This window comes from Amblyraja radiata, chromosome 25 (genome assembly GCF_010909765.2).
Source record: "Amblyraja radiata isolate CabotCenter1 chromosome 25, sAmbRad1.1.pri, whole genome shotgun sequence".
Lineage (NCBI taxonomy): Eukaryota > Metazoa > Chordata > Chondrichthyes > Rajiformes > Rajidae > Amblyraja > Amblyraja radiata.
This window is the reverse complement of record NC_045980.1, coordinates 28,243,730-28,269,606: the sequence shown is the minus strand read 5'-3', so window position 1 is coordinate 28,269,606 and position 25,877 is coordinate 28,243,730. Positions and strand designations below refer to the sequence as shown.

General features: G+C 40.5%; 1 protein-coding gene across 7 annotated transcripts in view; it reads right to left on the bottom strand.

The window, feature by feature from the left end:
• The window catches only part of cit (citron rho-interacting serine/threonine kinase), a 153,229-nt gene that overhangs the window by 23,742 nt on the left and 103,610 nt on the right, over positions 1-25,877 (bottom strand). For all 7 annotated transcript variants that reach the window (XM_033043639.1, XM_033043633.1, XM_033043640.1 and 4 more), the window contains exons 25-37: positions 23,920-24,117; positions 23,016-23,209; positions 19,108-19,243; positions 15,258-15,362; positions 14,453-14,593; positions 12,504-12,611; positions 10,720-10,882; positions 8,486-8,650; positions 7,138-7,275; positions 6,593-6,773; positions 5,903-5,994; positions 4,571-4,672; positions 531-700 (exon numbers count right to left, since the gene is read on the bottom strand). In XM_033043639.1, the coding sequence (XP_032899530.1) occupies positions 531-700; positions 4,571-4,672; positions 5,903-5,994; positions 6,593-6,773; positions 7,138-7,275; positions 8,486-8,650; positions 10,720-10,882; positions 12,504-12,611; positions 14,453-14,593; positions 15,258-15,362; positions 19,108-19,243; positions 23,016-23,209; positions 23,920-24,117 (1,893 nt within the window). The remainder of the gene's footprint in view (positions 1-530; positions 701-4,570; positions 4,673-5,902; positions 5,995-6,592; positions 6,774-7,137; positions 7,276-8,485; positions 8,651-10,719; positions 10,883-12,503; positions 12,612-14,452; positions 14,594-15,257; positions 15,363-19,107; positions 19,244-23,015; positions 23,210-23,919; positions 24,118-25,877) is intronic.

Below are 25,877 nucleotides of genomic sequence, written 5' to 3'. Positions count from 1 at the left end.
ATGTGTAAAGCATATATGTGCTTGAGTAAAGCTCAAGAATGGGTATTTTATTCCATTAATTTGGGATGGTTAGAGGACCTGGATGTTTCATTGAAGCTACAATAATTAATGTTAAATGTGCCATGTGAAACACTTGAAAACAAACGATTTATTTCTGAACATTTTGCTAGGCAGGAATTTTAGGTTTTGCCATCGTGAAAGCTTGTGTGTTAATAAGGCCCAAAAGATGAAAAGCAAGTCTGAAAAACACGCTCTGCAGTAGCATGCAGCTCAAGCGCAGGACAAACATAGTTAATTGTGTAAATGTTTTACCTTCACCAACAGGGCAAGATTATCGCTCTGGGCCACTTCAGCCTATCATATGTTGACAAGAGGAGTCATTTCAGGCTATAGCACATGCTTAGTTAGAAATATGAACTACCAATGGCAAACAAGTCAAGTTACACAGATCACAAAGGACAAACTGTATCTCAGGGTATTTTGGATAAAACTAAAAGTGGACGTTGTGTCATCTAAATACTGGCACTTACGGCAGCTGTCTCTGCTTTTTCACACGATTTTCGCCCACAAGCTGCCACGGTCTCCAGCACATTGACCCAGCGCTGTTTGTCAGGGAAGCTTGGAGCAAGCATGTAGAGTGTCTGGCCAGGCCAGCAGGTTGTGTGCGGCTGTGATTCCAACTTCAGCACATAAGGCACATCTATGAGGAGAGGAAAGAGATCAACAGTGGAATATGAGAAAAATCGCAGACCACTGTAATGTCAAAATTATGGCCATCAGCTTTAAAATACTACCAAGCCATTACGAGGGAACAAAAACGCTGATAAAATCATGATGTATGGGATCCCCTCTTTAGACCATTTCCCCCCAAAAAGTGAAACATTTATACTCTACATCTTATAGTTACCCACCTCTTTTGAAAATAATCATCCTTCACATATCAGCAGTGAGAAAGGTCATAGATACCAGTCTAGTTTGTTTGTGCCTTGACATGTGTATTGATCAATAGTGCCTCCATTGATCAAGAGTTGATTTATTAGAAGATGCAACTTTATAAAATCTTTGACAATTAGGATCTTAAAGATTTAGGTCAAAGGAGAAGGTCATCCAAGCCATTGTGACGGTGCAGACTAAGAGTAAAGCAACTTCCAAGTTCAAAATTCATGGTCTTGCAGTTTATAGCACCTAGTGTATTTGGGCATACTTAGAGACTTTTGAGATACAGCGCCGAAACAGGCCCTTCGGCCCACCATGTCCATGCCGACCAACGATCACCTCATACACTAACACTATCCTACATACTAGCACCAATTTTACAACCTACCAAAACCAATTAACCTACAAACCAGTGCGTCTTTGGGATGTGGGAGGAAACCGGAGCACCCGGAGGAAACCCACGCGGCCACAGGGAGAACGTACAAACTATGTACAGATAGCACCCATAGTCAGGTTCGAACCCGGGTCTCTGGCACAGAGGCAGCAACTCTACCATTGCGCCACTGTGCCTTTAACAGCGATGTGGATTTCTGCTATGGTCTTTCACTCGGGTGGTAATTTTCAAATTCTCAACATTTCACAATCCTTTTACTTTAAATCTATTTTCTTCCCTAAGGGAAATAGATCTTTCTATTTACTTGGCTGAGGCCTTTCACAATTTTATATATTTCAATTACATTCCCACTTGGCCTCCTCTGCCCCAAGGAAATGAACGGCAGCTTATCAGATGCAGCTAAAATTCTGGCAATATCCTTTTAAATCTCCTCTGTGCCCTTGCCAGAACTACCCCATCCTATCTATCATTACGTGTGGGAAAGAACTGCAGATGCTGGTTTAAATCGAAGGTAGACACAAAATGCTGGAGTTACTCAGTGGGACAGGCAGCATCCCTGGAGAGAAGGAACTCTAGCTGTGGTCCCATTTGCTTTGTACAACTCAAGCATAAAATCCCTTTGCTCTTCTGTGGTATGTCTTGGTCATTAAAGTAGCTAATGCCTGCTTAGATTGATAAAATATCGACTGTTTCTCTTTTCCTTTTAATATTTTTGGTAACCTCCTTACCTCATTTGGTTGGGTTGTCTGGAATCTAGAACTAATTGCAGAAATTTCAGATAAAATCACAGTGGCACCCTGCTGGAGTGCATTACTAATGACCCCGCTCCTAAGATGTTCTGTTTTTGAAATAACTTACAATCAATGTTCACTTCATGCTAAATGCTGAGGATTAAATCAAAAAATCAAACTTGTGCCAAAAGTTTTTTCCTTACAGATAATAATGGTCAGCAAAGATGTTGATAATGGCAAGTCAGATTCCAGGGTGGATTAGTCAATGCTCTAACCCTGCATGGCGAGGCCCATGAAAAGCATCTTCCTCAAACGCTTCCATTGCGGCACGCTGCAGCCTTCTAGACTCGACAATCAGCGAGTTCATTCATGGTATTGACAACGTCTATACGGAATGGCCAACCTCACATCCCCACACCACCACCCCAACCCCACCCCGCCCCCTCCCCTAAGCGAAAATTCACCTACCTTAAGGAATTGAGGGACTGCTGCTAGCTCCGCTTCAGATGTGGGTCACATATTCAAGATGCCGGCAACGAGGGAGAGAAATGGTACCGGTACGTGGGCTGGGGGCTCACCTCCCGCAACCTTGGAGGCGCTCATTTGTTACATATTCCACCCTCTGCCAATTACCCCACCTCCCTGTAACCACTCATTATTTGCCAGGCTTTGCCCCACCTCTGCCCCTCTTTTCCAGCTCCCCCACCCCCACTACAATCAGTCTGAAAGAATCCTGACCCAAAACATTGCCTGTTCATTCCCTCCAGAGATGCTGCCTGACCCACTGAGTTCCTCCATGATTTGTTTTCATCTTATTTCAAACTCACCCCACTTGTTTCCCCTTTCCAAATGCACCCGTTCATATTTGCCCACTTTGAATTGTATCTGCAGTATTTCTCTTTCCAACCAATTTGCTAATTAATATCTTTGAAAAAAAATGTATTCCTCACTATTAACCACCTACATTTATGTTTAATAATATGCACTATATGGAATAAACACGTGATCTGGCACTGAGCCGCACAGAAGCCCAATGTAAACAGCTTTGCCGATAAAACACTTGTTGACCATTCTCTTTATACTCTGTCACTAAGCCAGTTTTGGATCCTGCTTGAACTTTGCTTTTGATTCCATAGCTAATACTGACAGAACAGTCTATTACATAGGACTTGGCACAAACTATTTTAAAACAAAACAGATACGGTAGTTATCACCTTGCAGGCCTCTCCAGCTGGCCACTAAATATGGGTGTGTAATAAGATAATTTGCCAACATCTAGTATCTTACTCGCAGTCATAGAGTTACACAGGTCATACAGGCCGTTTGGCACAACTTGCCCATGCTGATCAAGGTGTCCACCTGACCTTGCCCCATTTGCCTGCATCTGGTCCATATCACTCTGAACATTTTCCATACATGTACCCACCCAAATATCTTTTAAACATTGTAATTGTACCCATCTCTGCAGCTTCCTCTGGAAGCTTGTTCCATATTCCCATCACTACTGTATGGAATTGTTGTCCCTTAGCCTCTTTTAAATCTTCCCCCTCTCATCCTAAATATGCGCCCTCTAGTTTTACACTCCCCTATCTAGGGGAAGAAGACCGACTTTATCTTCATTTTAGATAGCTCAATAAGGTTACCCCTCATCCTCCTATCATGCTACAGGGAGATAAGTCCCAGCTTCCCGCAATGTCTTAGGATAAACTTGATCAGGCTCCGGGGATTTATCCACCTTAACATGCCTTAAGATCGCCAGCACCTACTGTACTTTTTTCTAATGTGAACATGCTCCCACACATCACTATTTGTTTTCCTTAATTTCTTAGCTTCCATGATCTTCTCCAAAGTAAATACAGATGGGAAATATTCATTTAATATCATACCCATCTCCTGTGGCTCCTCACAAAGACAACCACGTTGATCATTAAGAGGCCATTCTTTCCCCCGTTACTCACTTGCTCTGAATACACCCGTAGAATTTCTTAAGATACACCTTCATCTAATTTGTCACGCTATCCCATGTTCTCTTTCTGCCCTTCTGATTTCCCTTTTCACATCCCTTATACTCCTTGATCCCAGTTGCATGTACTTCCCCCTTTATCTTAACCAGTGACTGAATATCCCTCATCAATCAGGGTTCCCTACTCCTACCAGCCTTGCCCTTCACCTGAACAGAAATTTACAGTCCCTGAACCTTCCTGTTTAAATTTAAAAGCTTCCCACTTGCCAGACCTCTCTTCACCTGCATAGAGTATCTCTTAATCAACCTTTGCAAGTTTCTGTCTGATACCTTCAAAATTCTTTCTGAAACTAGAGACCCACTTTGAAGAAAATGCCAATATATTTTGAGCCGGTTGGTAAAATATAAGCCGCGCCCTCATACATATGTTTTGTTAGACTCCCTCTCCGGTACATTTACAAAATATTTTAATCAGTTAATATTATTACAGGGTTGATATAAAATTGAGTTTTATGTTTTTTCTCAACCATCACAATTCAGTTCTACCTGTCTTTGCAGTGTTTGCAAGTTCAGAGGCTCCAACAGCCCCATGCACAGTCACATCCCCATCGGGCAGGCACAGTTCAAACTCATCAATCGGTCTTTGCCCTGTCAAAAATGAAAAACAAAATCATTTGTTTAGTGTAGGAAGGAATGATCGACTCGGCGATCATTTCGCTGAACACCTCCGCTCGGACCACCTAAACCTCCCTGATCTCCCGGTTGCTAAACACTTTAACTCCACCTCCCATACCCACACTGACCTTTCCGTCCTGAGCCTCCTCCATTGTCAGAGTGAGACGCAGCTTAAATTGGAGGAACAGCACCTCATATTTCGCTTGGGTAGCTTACAACCCAGCGGTATGAACATTGACTTCTCTAACTTCAAGTAACCTCTCTCCCCATCTCTCCCCCTTCCCAGTTCTCTGACCAGTCTGACCGTCTCTGACTGTTTTCACACTTCCTAATCTCTGTATTTTCCTCTTCCTTGACATAAGTCTGAAGAAGGGTCTCAACCCGGAAAGTCACCCATTCCTTTTCTCCAGAGATGCTGCCCGTCCTGCTGAGTTACTCCAGCATTTTTGTGTCTATCAGTTTAGTTTAGAGGTACAGTGGTGAAACAGGGCCTTCGGCCCACCGTGTCCACATCAGCAAGCGATGCCCGCACACTAGTACTGTCCTACACACTGGGAACAATTTACAAACTTTACCGAAGCCAATTAACCTATAAGCTTGCAGGTTGAGTGTGGGAGGAATCCAGGTACTTAAAAGAATAAGAAGGCTTTTAAAGGCAACATATTAAGTATCGGTGCTGCTATGAGTGAATTTAGTATTATTGATCAGGAATGAATTTCCAGACATTAAAATTTAACATATAGTATAATACAATAAATCATAAAGTTTTGGCCTCCCCTCAATCTGAGGACAGATTTTGCCTGAATTAGGTAAAAATAGCATGTCTTTTTTTCTTTCAGTACCCTCTAAATGCATTACAGTGACTTAACGAATTAGATTAGATTGTTGGTACACAAAAATGCTGGAGAAACTCAACGGGTGCAGCAGAATCTATGGAGCGAAGGAAATAGGTAACGTTTCGGGCCCAAAACGTTGCCTATTTCCTTCACTCCATAGATGCTGCTGCATCCGGAGTTTCTGCAGCATTTTTGTGTACCTTTGATTTTCCAGCATCTGCAGCTCCTTCTTAAACACATAAATAAATAGATTAGATTGCTCTTCCCCAGAAATCCCATCAGGAATTAGTAACAGCTACAGGATGAAGTATAACCCAGGTTGTATATTAATATGCCTAGAACATTACTCACAATGTTTATTACTTACCATCTATTGAATCATTCTCATAAAGGAGAACTTTAGATCCTTCCAGGACGATATACTTCCGTTCCCATCCCTGTTGCCCTCGTTTCCCATTTCTACCAAAGGATAAAACTATAAGATGACAGAATACGGAGAACAGCCACAGACATAAGACATTATTTAGAGATGACATATTAATAAACCATTTGAGAGCCAAAATGTACGTGGCTCAATAGTTAACCATCTCCTGGAGACAGCCGAGTTGTCAGAAAGAATAAGCGACTGTGCGAAGGACCCATGAGTGATCTCTAAAGAAGAGGGGGGTTTGGGGGGCGAACGGCGAGTAACGTCGTGATGTTTGAAATTAGAATTGAAGGATTGTAATGGCAAAGGAGGTGGCCATTCAGCATTTTGAGACCGCAGCATTTCCAGGTAGAATAGCTTATTCCTCTATTCTTCCTCGAACAATGAGAAGACAAAGTAAAGGAAGGAGAAAGAGAGCTCAGTAACATGGTATCAAAACACCAGCACCCCCTCAATGTCAGCAAGACGAAGGAACTAGGTTACTGACTTCAGGAGGAGAGGTGGATAACACGCCCCAATGAACATCGATGGTGCTGAAGTGGAGATGGTCAAGAACTTTAACTTCTTGAGGGCCTGTCGCCAGGTTGAACAACTCTATGGTTCTGCACTAGTCCATTGAAGAACGTTCACCTGGGAACTTTCATCCAGCCTTCCAGCCGCACGTTTGATGTGGGATCCTTTAGTTGCAAGCCAGGCGAGTTCATTTTGTCGCGGCAAAATGCTTTTGTGAAGTGTGTAGCATATTCTGCAGGGAGCCCACATGTTGCTGGTAGACACGAAGAGCATTTAGGATGGCAGATCACTTGGCATTCTAGGTAGAGAAAATATAAAATATTTAATAATCTCAGATAAATCATCCAGAACCTAAATGGAGCTAATACAGAGTATTGAGGGCAAACTAAATGAGCCTGCATTTCTAACACAAAAATGTACCAGCATGAAAAATATGCTGATGAACGGCTATGATGACTTTTTGACTGTGCTGGTAACTCAAGATGGTGAATTCATGATGAGGTTGCAATATGGATTAGGGAGTTAGGACATTTACTTGTATAGCTCTACTTTATTATGCTGCTGTACATACTTTGGCATTTAAAAAAACAATTGTTCCATTTTAAATGTATTCTACAAAATTAAGGCATCAGCTTAAAAGTATATTGGCCGGCACAGCTCACCTGCACACTTTGCTGCTTGGCGTCCAAAATGTACCGTGTCCAGACAAACGGCACATTTTATAGCCCTCATGTTCAGGCCCACGGTGAAACGATGTGGAATATTATGATGCATGCGTTCCTTCAACTGCCGACCAAATTCTGGGGGAGAAAACGGAAGACGGAAATGTGACCATGGCTATTTACTGCTGTGTCCATTATCACTGGAGACACAGACAAATTCCCCAGCATACTATCATCCCACCTCATAATCAACCATCCTTTCAGTTCCACATAGCCATTCCACACAAATGCATTACACTTTCACCTATGCTGATATTGGAACATAGAACAGCACAAGTTTAGGCCCTTCAGCCCACAATGTCTGTGCCGTCCAAACCTGATGCCAGGACCATCACTTGGGTTCCATAACATGGGTTTGGTGCAGGTGGGTAAGTTCCGTGCATATTAACAGCCTATCCCAACCTTTCAAATGCCGCTAACTGGTCTGTTTCAATCACCAGTTGCACATTCCAGGCACTCATCACCTTCTGTGTAAAAAACTTGCCTCGCACATCTCTTTGAAACGTTGCACCCATCACCTTAAAGCTGCCCTGTCTAGTATTTGATTTTTCCATCGTAGGAAAAAGAATCTGACCATCTACCTTATCAATGACTCTCATACTTTTACACACATCTATCAGGTCTCCCCACAACCTCAGTCGTTCCAGAGAGAACTATCCAAGTCTGTCCAAACTCTCCTTGTAGCTAACATCCTCTAATCCAGGAACTATTCTGATAAACCTCCTCTTCACACTTTCCAAAGCCTCTGATCATTCCTGTAGTGAGGTGACCAAGACTGCACTGATGCTTCAAATGCAGCCTAACCAAAGTCTATTAAAGCTTCTTTATGACTTCTCGACTCTTATACACAATGCCCAGACCTATGAAAGCAATCATATTGTTAAATCAATCCAGTTCCAAGCAACATGGGGTGAGGAGGGCGAGATTGATCAACCATGATTGAATGGCGGAGTAGACTTGATTGGCCGAATGGCCTAATTCTGCTCCTATCACTTATGAAATTATGAACATTCAGGCACCCTTTGTAACTTTGCCTGTCATATCCAAGTAAGATCATTGAAACAGCCAAGATTTCAAATACTGTAGCTTTTTCATACTCCAGGGTTTGAAAGTCACTTATTCTGAAAACTACTGTCAAAAGTATTAATTTTCACTCAATTTGGCTTTCAATATCATATGCTAAATATACATTTAACTCACTCTTTCTGGTAATACTTTAACCTTTCTTAGAGCTTATATTTGAAAGGTGGTTACAATTACACAATTATATTAGTCACCACTTCTTTACCCTCAGGAGTAGAAGATTCCTTCCGGTTGCTGGAGGGCGCAGCGAGCAGGCTGATAGGATTTGGTTGATGCTCTGGGGAGCGAACAATTGCAGACATGAGAATCTGGTGCCTGGCTGTAGCTGGCGTTGATTGTGGCTGGTGATCCACGGTTTTTAAATGAGCAGCTTCAAGAAAAAAGGAGAGAATTAATTGCTGAGAGTTTCAGGAGGATGATTAGCTAAGGGGGGCTATTAGCACTCGAGTCAGTATCAACGTAGTGCAATAGACATTGCTTGAAATACAGAATTTTATTACCAGCAACATAAGCCCCTGTCCCACTTAGGAAACCTGAACGGAAACCTCTGGAGACTTTGCGCCCCACCGAAAGTTTCCGTGCGGTTCCCGGAGGTTTTTGTCAGTCTCCCTACCTGCTCCCTCTACCTGCAACCTCCAGCAACCACCTGCAATCTCCGGGAACCGCACGGAAACCTTGCGTGGGGCGCAAAGTCTCCATAGGTTTCCGTTCAGGTTTCCTAAGTGGGACAGGGGCATTACTTCTTGCCCCAACTGAAGCCATTAACCATAACACGTTAACCAGTAAAGATCAGTGAAAGCATGAGGGTCATCAAAGCATCTTGCAAGTAAAGTCAAAGATAAATCTTTAATATTATTCTACAAGAAATAGAGATGATCCTAGACTCAAATATATGTCCCTGATAGCCTCACATTGGTTTGTTTATTATTTGTTATAAGCAACGATACAAATTTATCTCTCTAGGCCATCACAATGATCTAATAGCAGCAAAGCAATTAAACAGAAGTGAAAAATCCATTCACTCAGACACATGGCATCAGTTTCAAATACAAAATAATGTCATGCAGATTTACTGTATCTTCTCCTCTCTTGATTCCTAAGCTGTGTATCAATTGTCAATCTGTGCAGCATTCAGTATAGGATAAGCAGAAAGTTTGAGAAAACTGAACAAAATCAAACCACATCACAAATTCCATTCCCACTCTGTCCCTCAATCCCACAATAAAGGAGACCATTCAATCCATCGTGCCTAGGCCAGCTTCGCCTAAATGAACGATCTCGACCTGAAATGTCAACTGTTCAATTCCCTCCATAGATGCTGCCTGACTTGCTGAGATTTTCAGCTACTCTTTCTTTTGCTTCCCAGTACCAATTCCATTCAACAATTCAATATTTATTCTCTTATTTCCCTGCAGCTCTGCCACCCATTATTTCTCACGTTTGGTGGAAGAATAGACAAAGACAGATCTGAAACCATTACCGGTCCTTGTGGTACAACACCAGCAATAGGGAAGCTTTTCATCCTGTTCTGTTGATGTCTAAATTAGCCTCATCATCTCCAAAAGATTTCCATCCAGGTCTCCCTGCTTAGCAATTAATCACACTGACAGATCTCACTGTATGAGGCTTTTCACTGTACCCCGGTGCACATGACAATAAACTAAACATAGAAAATAGGTGCAGGAGTAGGCCATTCGGCCCTTCAAGCCTGCACCGCCATTCAATATGATCATGGCTGATCATCCAACTCAGTATCCTGTACCTGCCTTCTCTGCATACCCCCTGATCCCTTTAGCCACAAGGGCCACATCTAACTCCCGCTTAAATATAGCCAATGAACTGGCCTCAACTACCATCTGTGGCAGAGAATTCCAGAGAATCACCACTCTCTGTGTGAAAAATGTTTTTCTCATCTCGGTCCTAAAAGATTTCCCCCTTATCCTTAAACTGTGACCCCTTGTTCTGGACTTCCCCAACATCGGGAACAATCTTCCTGCATCTAGCCTGTCCAACCCCTTAAGAATTTTGTAAGTTTCTATAAGACACCCTCTCAATCTTCTAAATTCTAGCGAGTACAAGCCGAGTCTATCCAGTCTTTCTTCATATGAAAGTCAGTCTATCCAGTCTTTCTTCATATGAAAGTTAAGATGGTCTCATGTTTAGAAAAGTAGTCAGTTGAAGAAGGGTCTCGACCCAAAACGTTATCCATTCCTGCTCGTCACCCAGGATGCTGCCTGTCCCGCTGAGTTACTTCAGCTTTTTGTGCCTACAGTTGAAAGATTGTCCCTCAGACTAATTAAGCTGCTTCTTTTTCATTTTTTCTTACAGCCCAATGACTTGTGATGGGGTTTCCTGCTGCGGACAAATACGACTCTACACATTTTCAATAATTTCCTTTAGTATTTCAACCGTGACCATCTACCATTTCATTGCCCCTACCTTCTTCGCGCACACATTTCAGCTCGACACGGATTTTCTGTAATGCATCTTCGAGCTCCATATTTCGACATTTCTCCTTATCCAAGGCCACTTTCAAGTCATTATACTGCAGGGGAATCTGGGCAGGAAGAGTAGGGTCCTCACGCCGGCGTCCAAATAAACTCTGCGTGCAAGGAATGGCTTCTTGATCAGAACAACCTGCTCAGCAGCTGAACACCACATTAAATGTGCAGAGATCGAAGGAAATGCAAAACTGATGAAATCAAACCGTGGCAGTTTCTGTAATAAATTGTAATCCTCAGACGGATTTCTGGCACTGAAATCAACAACAGCCGAAGACCATTTACAAAAGAATACATAGTGTGAAGGAGTAATCGATTGGAAACAAAATAATTTCCATACGGAATATAAACAATCAACTCCTTTGCTAAGGAGTGATAATTGGTAACCAATAAATTCCAGTCACTAATTTTATTAGTGGAATGAATGACTCCAATTCAGAAGATGGCCAAGGCATGGGAGAATAATTTTATATATGCAGAATGGAAAGATCGATGAGGTTGTGGTACAGTTATGATTGGGGAGAGGATGGGTTGGGGGAAAGGAGTCTTGGGAGATGATAGGATAAAGGAGTTGAAAAGGAACCATGAATTTGGGTGTTTTTCATTGTAACTGTATCTCACCCTACTTGTGCATTTGGTAATAAACCCAATTTGATTGTATGTTTATAAATCTGCCAAATCAAAGACAGCATTATAAAACAGAAATACACGACAAAATGTATCAGCAAAACACAATTATGTGGACGCACGCAGTTGCACAACAGGGCCTTTGAAACAGCTCTGGAATGTTCATAGATGACGTACTAAACACAAGTTAGGTACTTTTCTGTTTAATCAATTGCAACCCTACTAGATTTCAATCTTTAATGTAGACTACATTTGTTTCATCTGCCTTAAAAATCAGATTTGTCTCCCATGGCAGTTGAGAATTATCACATTACAAATGCAGCATCCTTAAAAAAACTGAATTTTCAATCCTCAATGAAATCAGTCATGTTTAAGTGCCATTTAACCACTCATTCTAGTGTCTAAAAGAATTTAGTTTGTCTCAAAACATCCTGAACATAGAACAGTGCGATGGAGAAAATATATACACTGATTTTATATTTGAAAACAAGATTATTTCTTCAAAATTTGACTCTGAAATAAATCTACCTTTTACCTTTGGCTGTGTTGAGACCCTCCCAGATAATTTTGTAGATTTCACAAGGGTCGAGGAACAAAATCATTCAAGTGAGCTAGATAGTAAGAGAATCAAGGGAAATGGGTTTTGTACTGGAAAGCGATGCTGTTTGGAAGGCAGCACAGTAGCGCAGCAGTAGAGTTGCTGCCTTACAGAGCCAGACACCTGGGTTTAATTCCATACGGAGCTTGTACATTCTCCCTGTGACTGCAAGGGTTTTCTCCAGGTGCTCTGGTTTCCTCCCACACTCCAAAGATGTATAGGTTTGTAGGTTAATTGGCTTAAGTAAAATTATGAACTTGTCCCTAGTGTGGAGGATAGTGTGATCGCTGGTTGGTGCAGACTTGGTGGGCCGAAGGGCCTGTTTCCGCGCTGTATCTCTAGTCTAAAGTTGAAAGAAAGGTGAAGGAGTGAAGGAGCTACGATCTGTTTTATTTTTATAGTTTTTTATTCTTATGGCCTGCTAAAAAAATGTTAAACAGATATTTTGTTTGCATGATGCGAACAACCAGCTAGAGTTTGCATTCACATTTAACTACCTTCTTCTTTTTAATTGACTGGTCCATCTTTGATTGGAGGAAATCGATCAATTTAGACTGTTGAGAGATAGTACCTTCCAGCTTCACTCGATCATGAGAGAACACCATCTGTGAATGGAAAGAATGAAAGCACATCGGGTTCTTCTTCAACTGTCTCAATACAAACCCCAATCAAATGTTATTTCATCAAGAAATATTTCACCTTTGAAAGAATATTTTTTCTTTGATCTTCCAAGAATACTTTCATGTTTTTGGCTTAGAACCACCTAATTTTTCTTCAGACAAATACACATGTTTATTTGTCAGATCATTTTTAGATTGCTCCCTTTGTAAAATTACCATAATAATAATAATAATTGTCAGTAATACCAAATTGGCTGAGTCATTTTCCTTCCCAAAACAACTCTGCCAGTGAGAAGCATTGGTGTAGAAACTATAATACATAGCTGGTAATTGCAAATCATGCGAAAAAGGCCACGTTTTGGACCTTATGCTACAAACCTGTGGGACTGGTGGTACAAGATCTGAGTGCAATTGAATGGGCGTTATTGAACAAAATATGACATTTAGAAATGAAGCTGAACCTGGAGTGGTTGATGGGAGGACTGGACATTGGTCCATTTGCGCCCTTTGGCGGGGTTTAATTTAGTTTATTATTGTCACATGTACCGAGGTACAGTGAAAAGCTTTTTTGTTGAGTGTTACCCAATTAACGAGAAGACTATACATGATTCCAATCAAGCCATCCACAGTGTACAGATACAGGATAAAGGATTTGTTATTTAGTGCAAGATAAAGTCAAATAAAGTCTGTTTAAATAGTTCAAAGGTCTCCAATGAGGTAGATAGTAGGTCGGGACCGCACTCCAGCTGGTGAGAAGACAGTTCAGTTGCTTGATAACAGCTGGGAAGAAACTGGAGCTATGAGATTTCAAACTTCTTCACCTCTTGCCTGATGGGAGAGGGGAGAAGAGGGAGTGAGACTGGTCCTCGATAATGCTGGTAGACTTGTCAAGGCAGTGGGAGGGAAGGGGAGTGCAATAAGATAATCGGGTCTGGGGTGGGAAGTGATCTAGGTTTTCATTGGTGTTAATACAGGGCACAATATAAATGAGGGCCTGAGAATCATATGTAATGAAGAAAATACAGAATCAGGACAGACTTTAATCTGCATGTAGACCAGAAAAAAACAAATTACCAATGCCAGAGAGGATAATTGATAATACAAACATAAGATGGTTTTCTAGATAATATGTTGAGAAACCAAGTCTAGTTGTCCACCATTCGAATGGTTAATTAATAATCTTGTGGTTAAGCAGTTCTTCAGGATGATTAGTATTTTAGGATACAAAAAAAAAAAAAATGTCAATTCACAAAGTCAGGGACCTAATATAAACAATGATAATTATGAAGGAGGCGTAAGCTGGTGATGGTGGATATTATATTAAAAGACATGACAATAAATGACTAATAGCTAATGTTTAAAGAATCAATAAACCTTTAAAACAAATGTATGATTCATTTTAAGAGATAAATAAAACAAACAGATCATAGGTAGCAAATAGGTGCTGGAGTAGGGCATTCGGCTCTTCGAGCCAGCACCGCCATTCAATATGATCATGGTTGAGCATCCAAAATCAGTATCCCCTGGCTTTTTCCCCCATATCCCTTGATTTCCTTAGCCCTAAGAGCTAAATCTAACTCTCTCTGGACAAGAGAGGTCATTAACAAGGAGAATTTAAAGATAGTATTAGATCGAATTAAATTAAAAATTAATTTAACGTAATAAAACTGAACCAAAAAAAGTGTCAGAGGTATTAATAGAAGCATCATCCAATAATCCAGAAAATCTGCTAGTCCATCACCACCAGAGTCACAAATGTGCCCTATTATCGGAGTTTAAATGCAACATGAAAATTGGATCTGATTTTCTTTGTACTTAATGCTCACCTGCATGTTTGCAATCTGATACTCCAAATCACTCTGCTCTGTCTTTAACAGATCAGCCTGGTCCAGGGCTTCTTGTAGTCCTTGAGTTAGACGGAAGATGTGTGTCTTATGCATGTCCAACTGCTGCTGCAGTTTTGTTTGCTGAGTTAGGTGAATAACCACAAACACATACAAATTTAGAGACAGACCAAAAGAATAAAATGAATTATGTAAGTTCAGTTGGTTATTAATTTCATTCAGTGTTCCCAACTGATTGGGAACAACAACTTTGACTAACACTGTCAAAATGCTAAATCTCTGTTCAATTTAGGAGTGCAACAAATGATCACCTGATATATTTCTCCAGGAACAACATTCTTCACTTTGGTTTTTAGCTTGACATAATCTCTTTTAACATGGAATTGTTAATGCTGATATATGATGTGTTCCATCAGACTTCCATTTTTGAAAAATAATTGCTTACAGGATCAAAGCATTACTGACACGGGCTGTATTTATTGTCCTTTGAATGGACTGACTTATTAGGCCATTTCAGAGACAAGAATTAAGCAAATTGGATTCAACCATATGTGTTACTCACAAGTAGATTTCTTTCCTGATCCTGATTATTTTTTAAAAAAACTAGGCGCTTCATGACAACTGTTAGTGACATTAACTTCAACATAGAAGTTGGCAATTTTCACCAAAGAACTAATGACATTTCATTTGATTTTAATCTAACAACAAACATTTAACTTAACAGCCAAGTATTTTACATAAGAAAAATGTCCAGTGTTTCGAGGAATGATCTCTAATATTTGTTTACCTCTTCAATTAGTCTGTGTTTTAGCTCTCGCTCTGTCTCCAGTTTCTGCTGTAGGCCACGTGCATTCATCTCCAGCATTGTGTGTTTTTTCTCCAGGTCACTAAGCTGTGAGCAAGAATAAACAAAAAGAAAAACTGATGCAATTGCATTGTACAGTGCTGTACTGCTGCAGTTTTGCAGTGCATCTGATTGAATGAATAATCTTGTAATTCATGCAAAAAAAGGTTTTAAGATAAGGCAGGCACGGGTTATTGATTGGGGACGATCAACCATGATCACAATGAATGGCGGTGCTGGCTCGAAGGGCCGAATGGCCTCCTCCTGCACCTATTTTCTATGTTTCTATGTTTCAATTACACAGCTCCCACTTGTTATTTTCATGACCTTACAGCATCCAAAAAGGGCCACACTGCCAATGTGGTATTCTGAAGTGTAGTTATTGTTATTGTATAAGAGAACAACAACAGTCACTTTAGCAGTTTTGCTGGCGAATTAGATATTAGGTTAACAAATCAAATAATTTCAAGTCATTAGAGTCCTTCCACGGTAAGACTGACATGATATGCTACAACACTGGCTATTTATCTTTGCTGCTCCATGTACATATTTGCCTCCCATGCTGCCTAACTATCATTAAAATGCTCTGTAGGAGTTTCTGTAGGACAAGTCTCCTCTGGCCAGGATATTCACCAGAATCACTCTGGGGGTAGAAAGCAACTCAAAAAGGCAAGTGGCAATGACGAAGCAGAAACAGAAACAGAAATATATAGCAAGTCATGGAGATCGGTGCGGAGCGTAAGAGTTCATGTTTTGGTTGATAATCTTTCATTTTCTGTTTATATTCTAGATACACATTTACAGTCATTTTATTTTGAAAAATTGTTTTTATAAAAGCATAATGGATTTATAATTTCATTTGGTGATCCATTGGGTTTATGCTCCCCTTTGAGATCACAATTTACGGACAATTATTTTTCATGAAGTTACAAGAAGCATATATTTATATTCCTGAAGGAATTTTTGTTGGCAAATATTAGCTTATTTGCTTTTGTTCATTTTGCACAATCATTTCTTTTCATATACTACAGACTAAAAATGTTTTTATCAGACCAGACATTTTTAATGTTTTTTAATAAATTATGTATTATGTATAATATTGCACAATAAATATTTTAAGTTATAGGACTGCTTTGTAACTGGATGTTTGAGTGGACCCAACTTGCAGTTAACCAACACATGCAACTTCCTGCTGTTATTTGCCTAGAGAAGGCAAATTATCTTGCCTTAATAATTTGCAGGGTACGATTTTCACAGTAATTGCGAAAAGTTACTTTTCACAGTAACTATCAAGAAATGTGTACGAAAGAACTGCAGATGCTGGTTTAAATCGAAGATAGACACAAAATGCTGCAGTAACTGGTCCAGTCTGAAGAAGGGTCTCGACCAGAAACGTCACCCATTCCTTCTCTCCAGAGATGCTGCCTGACCTGCTGAGTTACTCCAGCATTTTGTATCTATCAAGTAATAGTTTTTTACTTGATCAAGTAATAGTTGATTACTTGATCAACTATCACAGTAATAGTTGATAGTTTTATCAACGATCACAGTAATAGTGATACTGCTACTGTAACAATCAAGTAATCCGCTATGTGGAATATCTTTAAATGAACCTGTCACCACCAAAAAATAATATTCAATTTTAAGATCATATCTTATAATCACCTATCTAATGGATAGATTATGAGAAGAATGACTCGTATCACACAATTATTGCGCAAATTAGGCTATTTATTAATCTGCTCAACTGAAGCACAATGATAAGAGTCAGTTGGGATGAACATCCTGCTTCTGCGCTGCACATTCTATATACAGTAACATTTCAATAATTCATTATCAGATTACTCAGAAATCAAGATATCTGTCTCCTGAGGTGATACTTGTCACTCTCCCTTTCTGCTCATTGGAGTTCCAGACTCTTCAATCCCTGAGGCTCCAGTTTCTCTGTTCTGTTTCCACTCATTGGGGCCCTGGCTCCTCTGTTCCCTTTCAACTCCCTAGGACTCTTGCATTTCCTTGCCACTTCCTTCCAGCAAGTTGGTGCCAGAGCACAGCAACTATTGTGTGCTGCCTCCCAGAAGAGGATCTACTATCATCCATTACAATCGCTCAGCTCTTTTACATCTCTCATCCAAGTCTAGATCTATCATGATTTCTAACAATATTCTCCTTAATCTAAGGGTGTAATCACAATCTACTTGTAGCCCATGTACTTTTTTTTAAATCTGCACTTTCTCTGTATGTAACGCTATATTATGCACTCTGTTTATTTTTCTCATGGTGCGATCTGGTCTACTTATGTATGGTTTGATTGTACTCATGTAGGATAATAATAAACCAATAATAAATTAATAATGAACCCAGCTGGCTCACTGGAAAATTTATCAAAAATACTGTGTTACATCTAAAAAAAGTGTGTTCGGGGATGAATAAAAATAACGTCCAACAGTCCAGTAAATATACCAATAGTCCAGCTGCACCAGCATCTGCGGTTCCTTTCTACACAGTCCTGTACATCTGTCAGACTAGCACCGATCTTCAAGGTGCTGGATTATTGGGGTTTTGCTGTTGCTATTAATGATGGTATTTAATGTTTCTGCCTGTTATAGCCATGTTATTAGCCATAGTCAAAGAGGAACAATGAATGCATGGTATTGATTATTACAAAATAAGCCATCTGTAAGTTGCATAATCATTTGAACAGTCTTGTATAATTCCACCACAGCATTTGCCATTCAATTACATACATTTTTGATCTAATTTCTACTAACCATTTGCTGTCAAAGGGCACCGTGTTACAATATTCAATTTCCTGTCTCACTGTTTCCATTTCAGAGATTAGATACAACCAAGGAAGAACAACCAATGGGGTAAATTCAGCATAACCTTTATAATGAACTGAAATATTACACTACAAATAAGAGAAATTAAAATAACCTGCAACAAGTTCTATTACAAGTGCAGTATTCACTGTAATCATCAAATAGTTATACAGCATGCCAACAGGCCTTTCGGCCCACCAACATGCCCCATCTACACTAGTCCTTGCATGAAACTCATCTGCTCTTTAATCTGTTGCCTCACTCCCTGTATTCTCCCTATCTAAGACCAAGGTAGAGTCAAAAAAAGAAAAACAGACTTTACCTTATCTTGCCGTCATCCTCAGGAGTCGAAGCCTCTACACTTACCCTCAAACACAGCACCATCTCTACACACAGGCTGATCTGCTGGTGCTTGGCTTCCTTTTATACACCACCAGGAGCAGTCACTCTGGGACACTAATCTCTCACATTGCTTCTCCCCTCAGCTGCTCGTTCGCAGCTGAAACTAACCTGATTCGTTGTAGTAAGGCAAGTCAAACTTTGCCTCTCAGATACACCTGAGATTAACTTAATCCTGACATAAGAAATAACCCCGGTTCCCATCACTAAGGAGAAAAGTTGTGGACTAATTTGTTTGTAGGTGAGGGAAGAAGTGTGAGGTTGTTGAATATATGAGTGCATGCTGTGAGCGAGATCTCGGGACTACTCCTGGGAACGGGATCTGGAGCTGTGCCAGGCTCCTCGTGTACTCTACGCCAGACCGCTGTTAAGGAGTCCGCAGTATGCAAAAGAAATGAGTGAGGCTCGTTGCTACCAGCTGCTCGTATCAGTGAAGACCCAACAAGTCGCACACTGTTCTGCTTATTTCATTTGTTACTGATCCTTTTACTGCCATTCACTAGACTTGAGTACACTTCGTTTCTGTGTAACCTTGAAGTAAAGAGAAGTGGAATTTTCAGGCACACACTAACCGTATCAGAAAGGCTCTCTGCCTTCAGTTTCTGTTCCTTTAAACAGTGTTGTAAGGATTGAATTTCAGACTTATGTTCCTTCACAGCCAATTCCACAGCCTGGCGGGATTCATTTCCACGCTGGTCCGCACGCATTCTGTGAAATTAAGAGAAGTTATTTCAGTAAAAAGTGTGGCTATTTTATTATATACATAGCAAAGCCACGTTAAACATGGAGTTATTATAAATAATGAGAGGCATAGTAATAGACTGCAACAGATATCAATATCCCAGTAGTGTGAGTATCAATGGGCGGATGAAATTTAATGGAGAGAAGTGTAATTCAATAGAAAGGTAATGATATTTGTCAGAAAAAGATCGAGGTTTGTTGTGCATGCATATGGCTCATGGATCAGATCCAGCAAAAAGCATAGATTCTTGTTTGTGAGCTCTTATTATCCTATCTGGCCATTGACATACCCTTACGATGTTGACATAGACCTGCCAACGGTATAACCACAACAACTTAAAAGAAGCAGCCTGTGACAGAAACACACAAGATGCTGGAGTAACTCAGTGGGTCAGGCAGCTTCTCTGGAGAACATGGATAAGTGGCGTTTTAGATCGGGACCCTTCTTCAGACCCAAGTCAGAAACATGCTCACCAAGAAAGATTTTACTTTTTATCCAACCCATGTCTTGCTGCCTCTCAGGGTTCTGGAACCCACTCAATTCTAGATTCAGGAACTAGACAATGGGCGAAGGTGGATGGCTTGATTGGAATCATTTGTTGAGTTGAGTTTAGCTTATTGTCATATTACAGTGAAAAGCTTTTGTTGCGTGCTAACCAGTCAGTTAAAAGAATACATGATTACAACCGAGCCATTCACCGTGTACAGCTACATGATAAAGGGAATGACGTGAATAACATTTAGTGCATATTAAAGCCAGTAAAATCCGATCAAAGATAGTCCGAGGGTCTCCAATGAGGTAGACAATAGTTCAGCACTGCTCTCTAATTGTAGTAGGATGGTTCAATTGCCTAATAACAGCTGGGAAGAAATTGTCCCTGAATCTGGAGGTGTCCGTTTTCACACTTCTATACCTTTTGCCCGATGGGAGAAAGGAAAAGAGGGAGTGGCCAGGGTGCGACTCGTCCTTGATTATGCTGATGGCCTTGCCAGGGCAGCGTGAGGTATAAATGGAGTCAATGGAAGGGAGGTTGGTTTGTGTGATGGTTTGGGCTGCGTCCATATTGTCCACGTATTGTCTTTCTGCTGACTGGTTAGCGCGCAACAAAAGGTTTTCACTGTACCTCGGTACACGTGACAATAAACTAAACTCAAACTCAAATCAGCAGCATTTGATTCAGTGGATTGCTTTACAGATGGCTTGCATCAATGTGATAAGCCGAATAGCCCCCTTCTGTGCCATAATGTTTTTATGATCGCACAGGATAAATGTATTTAATTATTTCAGCTCCAAAAGCTGTACTTCAACAACCAACAATGACTGTCATTGTGACCGAGACTTTTATGCAATTTCAACATAAAGGAAAACTCATGAGCAGAGATTTATTCATGAATCACGACCAGACACGATGTAATCTATTTCTAACAGTACTATCAGGATTTGATTTGAAAATAATAATAGTAAATTATTGCTCTTGCATTTTTGAGTTGAAAACAATCAGTTGAATCATTCAAGAGATGTCATCGTCAGGCCCACCAGCTTTTAAATTCATTTCTCACAATCTGGGTGTTGTTGACAAGGTCAACAGTAATAGTCCATCAATAATTGCTCTCGAGAAGGTGGTGGTGAGCAATTCTTCTGGCGAGGGAGCTTGCACGATGCCAGTGGGGAGTTTGTTCCAAGATTTAGACCCAACAATATACTTTCACATCAGTGGGGTGTGCAGTTTGGAGCAACACCTGCAGGACATACTCCATATGTCCAATACTCTTTTTCCTTGATTATTGTTTTGAAAGTACTCCTAACACCGAACTAAACTGATTGGAGTTTAGCTTTGTAAATGTCTATGGCTAAATGCCCTGAAGAAAGCAATCCCCGTTTTAAAGCTAATTAGGGTGTGAGAGGATTTCTGCCTAATGTGGACTTAGGAACAATGATATACTACCTAATGCATGTGAAGGAATAATGATATATATTTTCAACTCAGGGCAATATGGGAAGTTACCATAAAGAGCAGGTGGCAATGGTCCAATGTGCCTGTTGTGCTTATTTGTCTAGCTGGTAGAAGTCATCGGTTTAGAAGTTGCAGCTGAAGAAGACCTGGCAAGTTCCTACAATGCATTTTCTACATAGTACAAATTGCAGCCTCATGTGTTTTAGATTCTGGTGATGTGCCATTCATGCAAGATGTTTGGCCTCAATGGAGTGAAGTTCAAAAGTATTGTTGGAGACAGGTAAATGGAAAACAATCCTTCACACTCTCGACTTTCTTTACAGGTGATGGGAAAGCTTTGGGGGAAATCAGCCTGCAAATCACACAAGGTAGAATAGTTATCACCTGATCTGGCCTTGTAGCCAGAGTTACTATGACTCATCTAATTAAGTCTGTGCTCATCGGTGTCCTGCAAAGTTATGGTTGATTAAGTGACAGGGATGATGGTGATGGAGTTAAATACAATAACGGCATTTAAAAGGGTTTTAGAAAGGCATATGGACATGCGGTGAATGGAGAAATATGGATAGTGTGCCGGCTGATGAGATTAGCTTAGCTTGGCATCATGTTCGGCATAGACATTGTGAGCTGAAGTCCCCGTACCTGCGATGTTTTCTATGTTCTTGGTTACACAAATACCAGGGACCAACCATCTCCAATGGGAGAGAGCTTAACCAGCTTATCTAGCCATTCAAGATCAATCCCTAGCAATGTTACAACATTTTGAGATTTCAAAAATCAAGTCTTTAATTTATCCCATCAGATAAAGCATAAAAAGAAGTTTAATTTGACACCTAATTCACTTTCATATCTTCAGTATTAAAAATGTTATGACCATTTTCATACTCGGAAATTGGCATCTTGTTCCCTATTGCTTTTTCATTGACTTAACACAAAAGCTGTGATCAAGAACATTCAAAAGCCGATAACTTTCTTAAAATTTAAGAGAACTGAAATAAATTTTCAGTTATTATAGATTGAAGCATTCTGAAACAAATATTAAACAATCTTACTTAGATGACTTGAAATTAAAGCATATAATTAGTTAGTTACCTAATTGTAGCTAATTACAAAATTCAATTACTAGATCTAAACATCTATCCATTTCTTAAGAATAGATTAACATTTGGGATTTTCTGGAACTGGACCATTTGGAACGTTCAGGTGCGGTGAATTTAGTCCCCCATATCGGCAGCAAATACACTGCCGGTTCTTCGGGGGGAAAAATCACTAAAAGTATCCTAATTTGTATCAGCTACGACACTATTCTGTGGAGCGTTTTCCCTGCTAACTCTTCACTGATGTCTTCATCTTTCACCCTCTCCTGTAGAACACATTTCTTCTTTCCTATATTTGGCCTAAGGACATAATGCTGCCTGGAACCAAGTGGAATTCAAAATGAGTATGGTGAGCATGTAAGTGGCGTTTAAGTGGTATAAATGACACCTCGCTATCACTTTGCTGATTTGCTCTGGTTTGTATGACTGGACAAAACAGTATTCTTCCACTTGTCAGGATAGATGGCTTTCTGATCGATGGTGTCATCCTGTGAATTATATTCTGTGACATGAATTTCACTTACCTGGTTCTGATGGCTAATAATTATCACAGAATCTATTGTATTAATTGATATAAACATAGTATTGGTTCCTTGGTGCGGCACCGGCATATTCACTTCCCACTTTAGTACTTAGTTATTCAACGCCCTGCACTATCAGTCAACACTTTTTCCTGCAGTTCAGTACCTGCTCTGCTTTTCTATATCTAGCAGCCTCTTCATTTCTTGGACTCGCCGCTCATGTTGCGCTTTCTCTTCTTCAAATTCTGATCTCCAGTTTTCCCATTGGCGTTCTTTCTCTAAGAGTTCATCGTTCAGCGTCTCCAGGTCCATTACCTGCTCTTCCAGCATTGAACAAGTTGTCTTTAATGTCTCTATTGTCTGAAATAGGAATGAGTTACAAAAGAAAAGGTTAAGCATCCTGATCAAATGAGGCTACAAGTGCAGGCTACAGTAAAGGAGACACAGAGTGTAACAATTTTCAACGCTCAAGTATTTCAGGATATCAGCCTTAAAATGTTTCATTACTTCCAATTCCCACTCTTCAGTCAGAATTAATACAACACTAATGAAAACCAGATTGATTGGCATGGAATTCATAAGTCTTAGGAGCAGAGGTAGGCCAATCGGCCCATTGAGTCCACTTCGCCATTCAATCTATCGAACTGATAGCTGATCTATCTTTCCCTCTCAACCCCATTCTCCTGCCTTCGTCCAATAACCTTTGTATACCTTACCAGTCAGGTATCTGTCAATCTCTGCCTTTAAAATACCCAATGACTTGATCTTCACAGCAGTCTGTGGCAATGGATTCCACAGATTCACCACCCTTTGACTAAATATATTAGTTAGAATTCATTAATTGTTCAACTTCATAAATATCTCCAGTTGCTCTGCATCATTGCCAAGAGCTCCTCAATACTTGTGCAGAAGAACTCTGGGTCTGCCCAAATCGGATTGAAATATATTACTGGAACACATTTCAAAAATATATGTATAAACGTAAATTAAAACTTTGGTGGACAATGTAAACATTAGATGATTTGAAGATGAGTTTGAGGCTAATTGTTGACTGACAGGGTTGTACTTACCTGTTTTTGGTTACTAAGCTGAAGCTCTTGGTCAGATAGTTCCTGGCGCATTCTCCCCATTTCCTGGCGAAGATGGGCTCGTTCATCGCCGATGCAAGACAACTCTTCGACCTGCTTAGTCAGGAAATAGTTTTGGCTGTTCATCTCTGCATTTTCCTGACCCAGCTGGTTTAACTGGTCCTCCAGGTCAGAGATAACCTGTGCAAGGGCAATAAGAACACACAATCCAAATCTGTTGTTTGTTGCATACAATACCTAAACAATCGCTCCCAGTGCCTCAGCACGTACATTATGAAATTGGATCAGATAATGCTTTCCATCACTATGAAAATGTTCAATATTAGTGGGAACTGACATGACATATACTCAAACACACAGTATATATATTTCAGCTGCTTAAATGCATTTTATTAAAATGTAAGTTCTTAATCAATGCGTAAGGATGTTTTACATCTGCGCACACAGCAATAAATGCCATGCAAGTATGAGGGTACAGTAATCATAGTACCGAATAAGCAGACCAGGTAGCCAGACACAATCAGGAGAATATTACTGCAACAGTCATAGAAAATGCAAGATGTAGCTTGAACGCACAAAACATCCATAGCTGATACAGTTTTCTTGCGATGTTGTGGGGTTGGAGGGGGGGGAATAAATATTGTAAAGACACCAGTGTTAACTCATGCTCTTAGAATGATTCAGCAAGGAAAAAGGCTCTAAGACTTGTCATCCTTACCGACCAAAATGTCCCATCCCATCCAAACTAGTACAATTTACCCGCATCTGTCCTACATCGCTCCAAACCTTTCCTATCCATGTTTCCGGCTTAATGGCATCTCTCCTATAATAGGGTAATCAAGATTGAACACTATAGCCCCAGTACGCCCTCACTAATGTCTTGCCAACTGTAACATAACATCCCAACTTATATACTTATTACCCTAAGTGATGAAGTCCAGCATGTCATAAGCCTTCTTTCACCAACCTATTTACCTGTGACACCACCTTCAGGGAACTATTTACCTGTACTTCACGATCCTTCCTCTCAACAACACTCCCCAGATCGCTATTGTTCACTGTGAAGGTCCTACCCTGATAGGGAGGCACGGTGGCGCAGCGGGAAAGTTGCTGCCTTACAGGGAATGCAGCGCAGGAGATCAGGGTTCGATCCTGACTACGGATGCTGTCTGTACGGAGTTTGTACGTTCTCCCTGTGACCTGCGTGGGTTTTCTCCGAGATCTTTGGTTTCCTCCCACACTCCAAAGACATACAGGTATGTACGTTAATTGGCTTGGTAAATATAAAAATTATCCAAAGCATGCGTAGGATATAAAAATTGTCCCTAGTGTGTTAATATGCGGGAATCGCTGGTCGGTGCGGACCCGGTGGGCCGAAGGGCCTGTTTCCGCGCTGTATCTCTAAACTAAGCTAAACTATGACTTCCCTAAATGCAACACCTTACACCTATATGAATTAAGCTCCATTTACCATTCCTCGGTCCACTTGCCCAGATGATCGAGGAACCAATTCTTGATAATAATTTTCACCGTCACAGTGTTACCCTAAAGCTACTTCAGCTGATCAACGGAGGCGGCAACCAGGTGGAGGTTTCCTTGCACACGTTGGACCTGATGCTATGTAACATTTGAGAGTCTGAACTCAACATAGAGGACTACCACAGCTAATTTCTCCCAGCCCTATATCACCACTATGTTTGGTGGGTCTATTCTGCCAGTGGGACAGGGCATCTACAGGGAATGTGCTGAAGTCTGGAAGGTAACTTTCTGTATTCCGAGCACAAAGACACTCAAATTCTTTTGAAAGTGAACACACTTTCTTGCCCACCTTCCTAAAGATGAATTTCTTCTATTCTCTCTGCTGAAATGGATAATTTTACACTTCTCCAATTTACGAGAGCATTTCAATATTCCTTTTCTCTGTATTAATATCCCTTCAA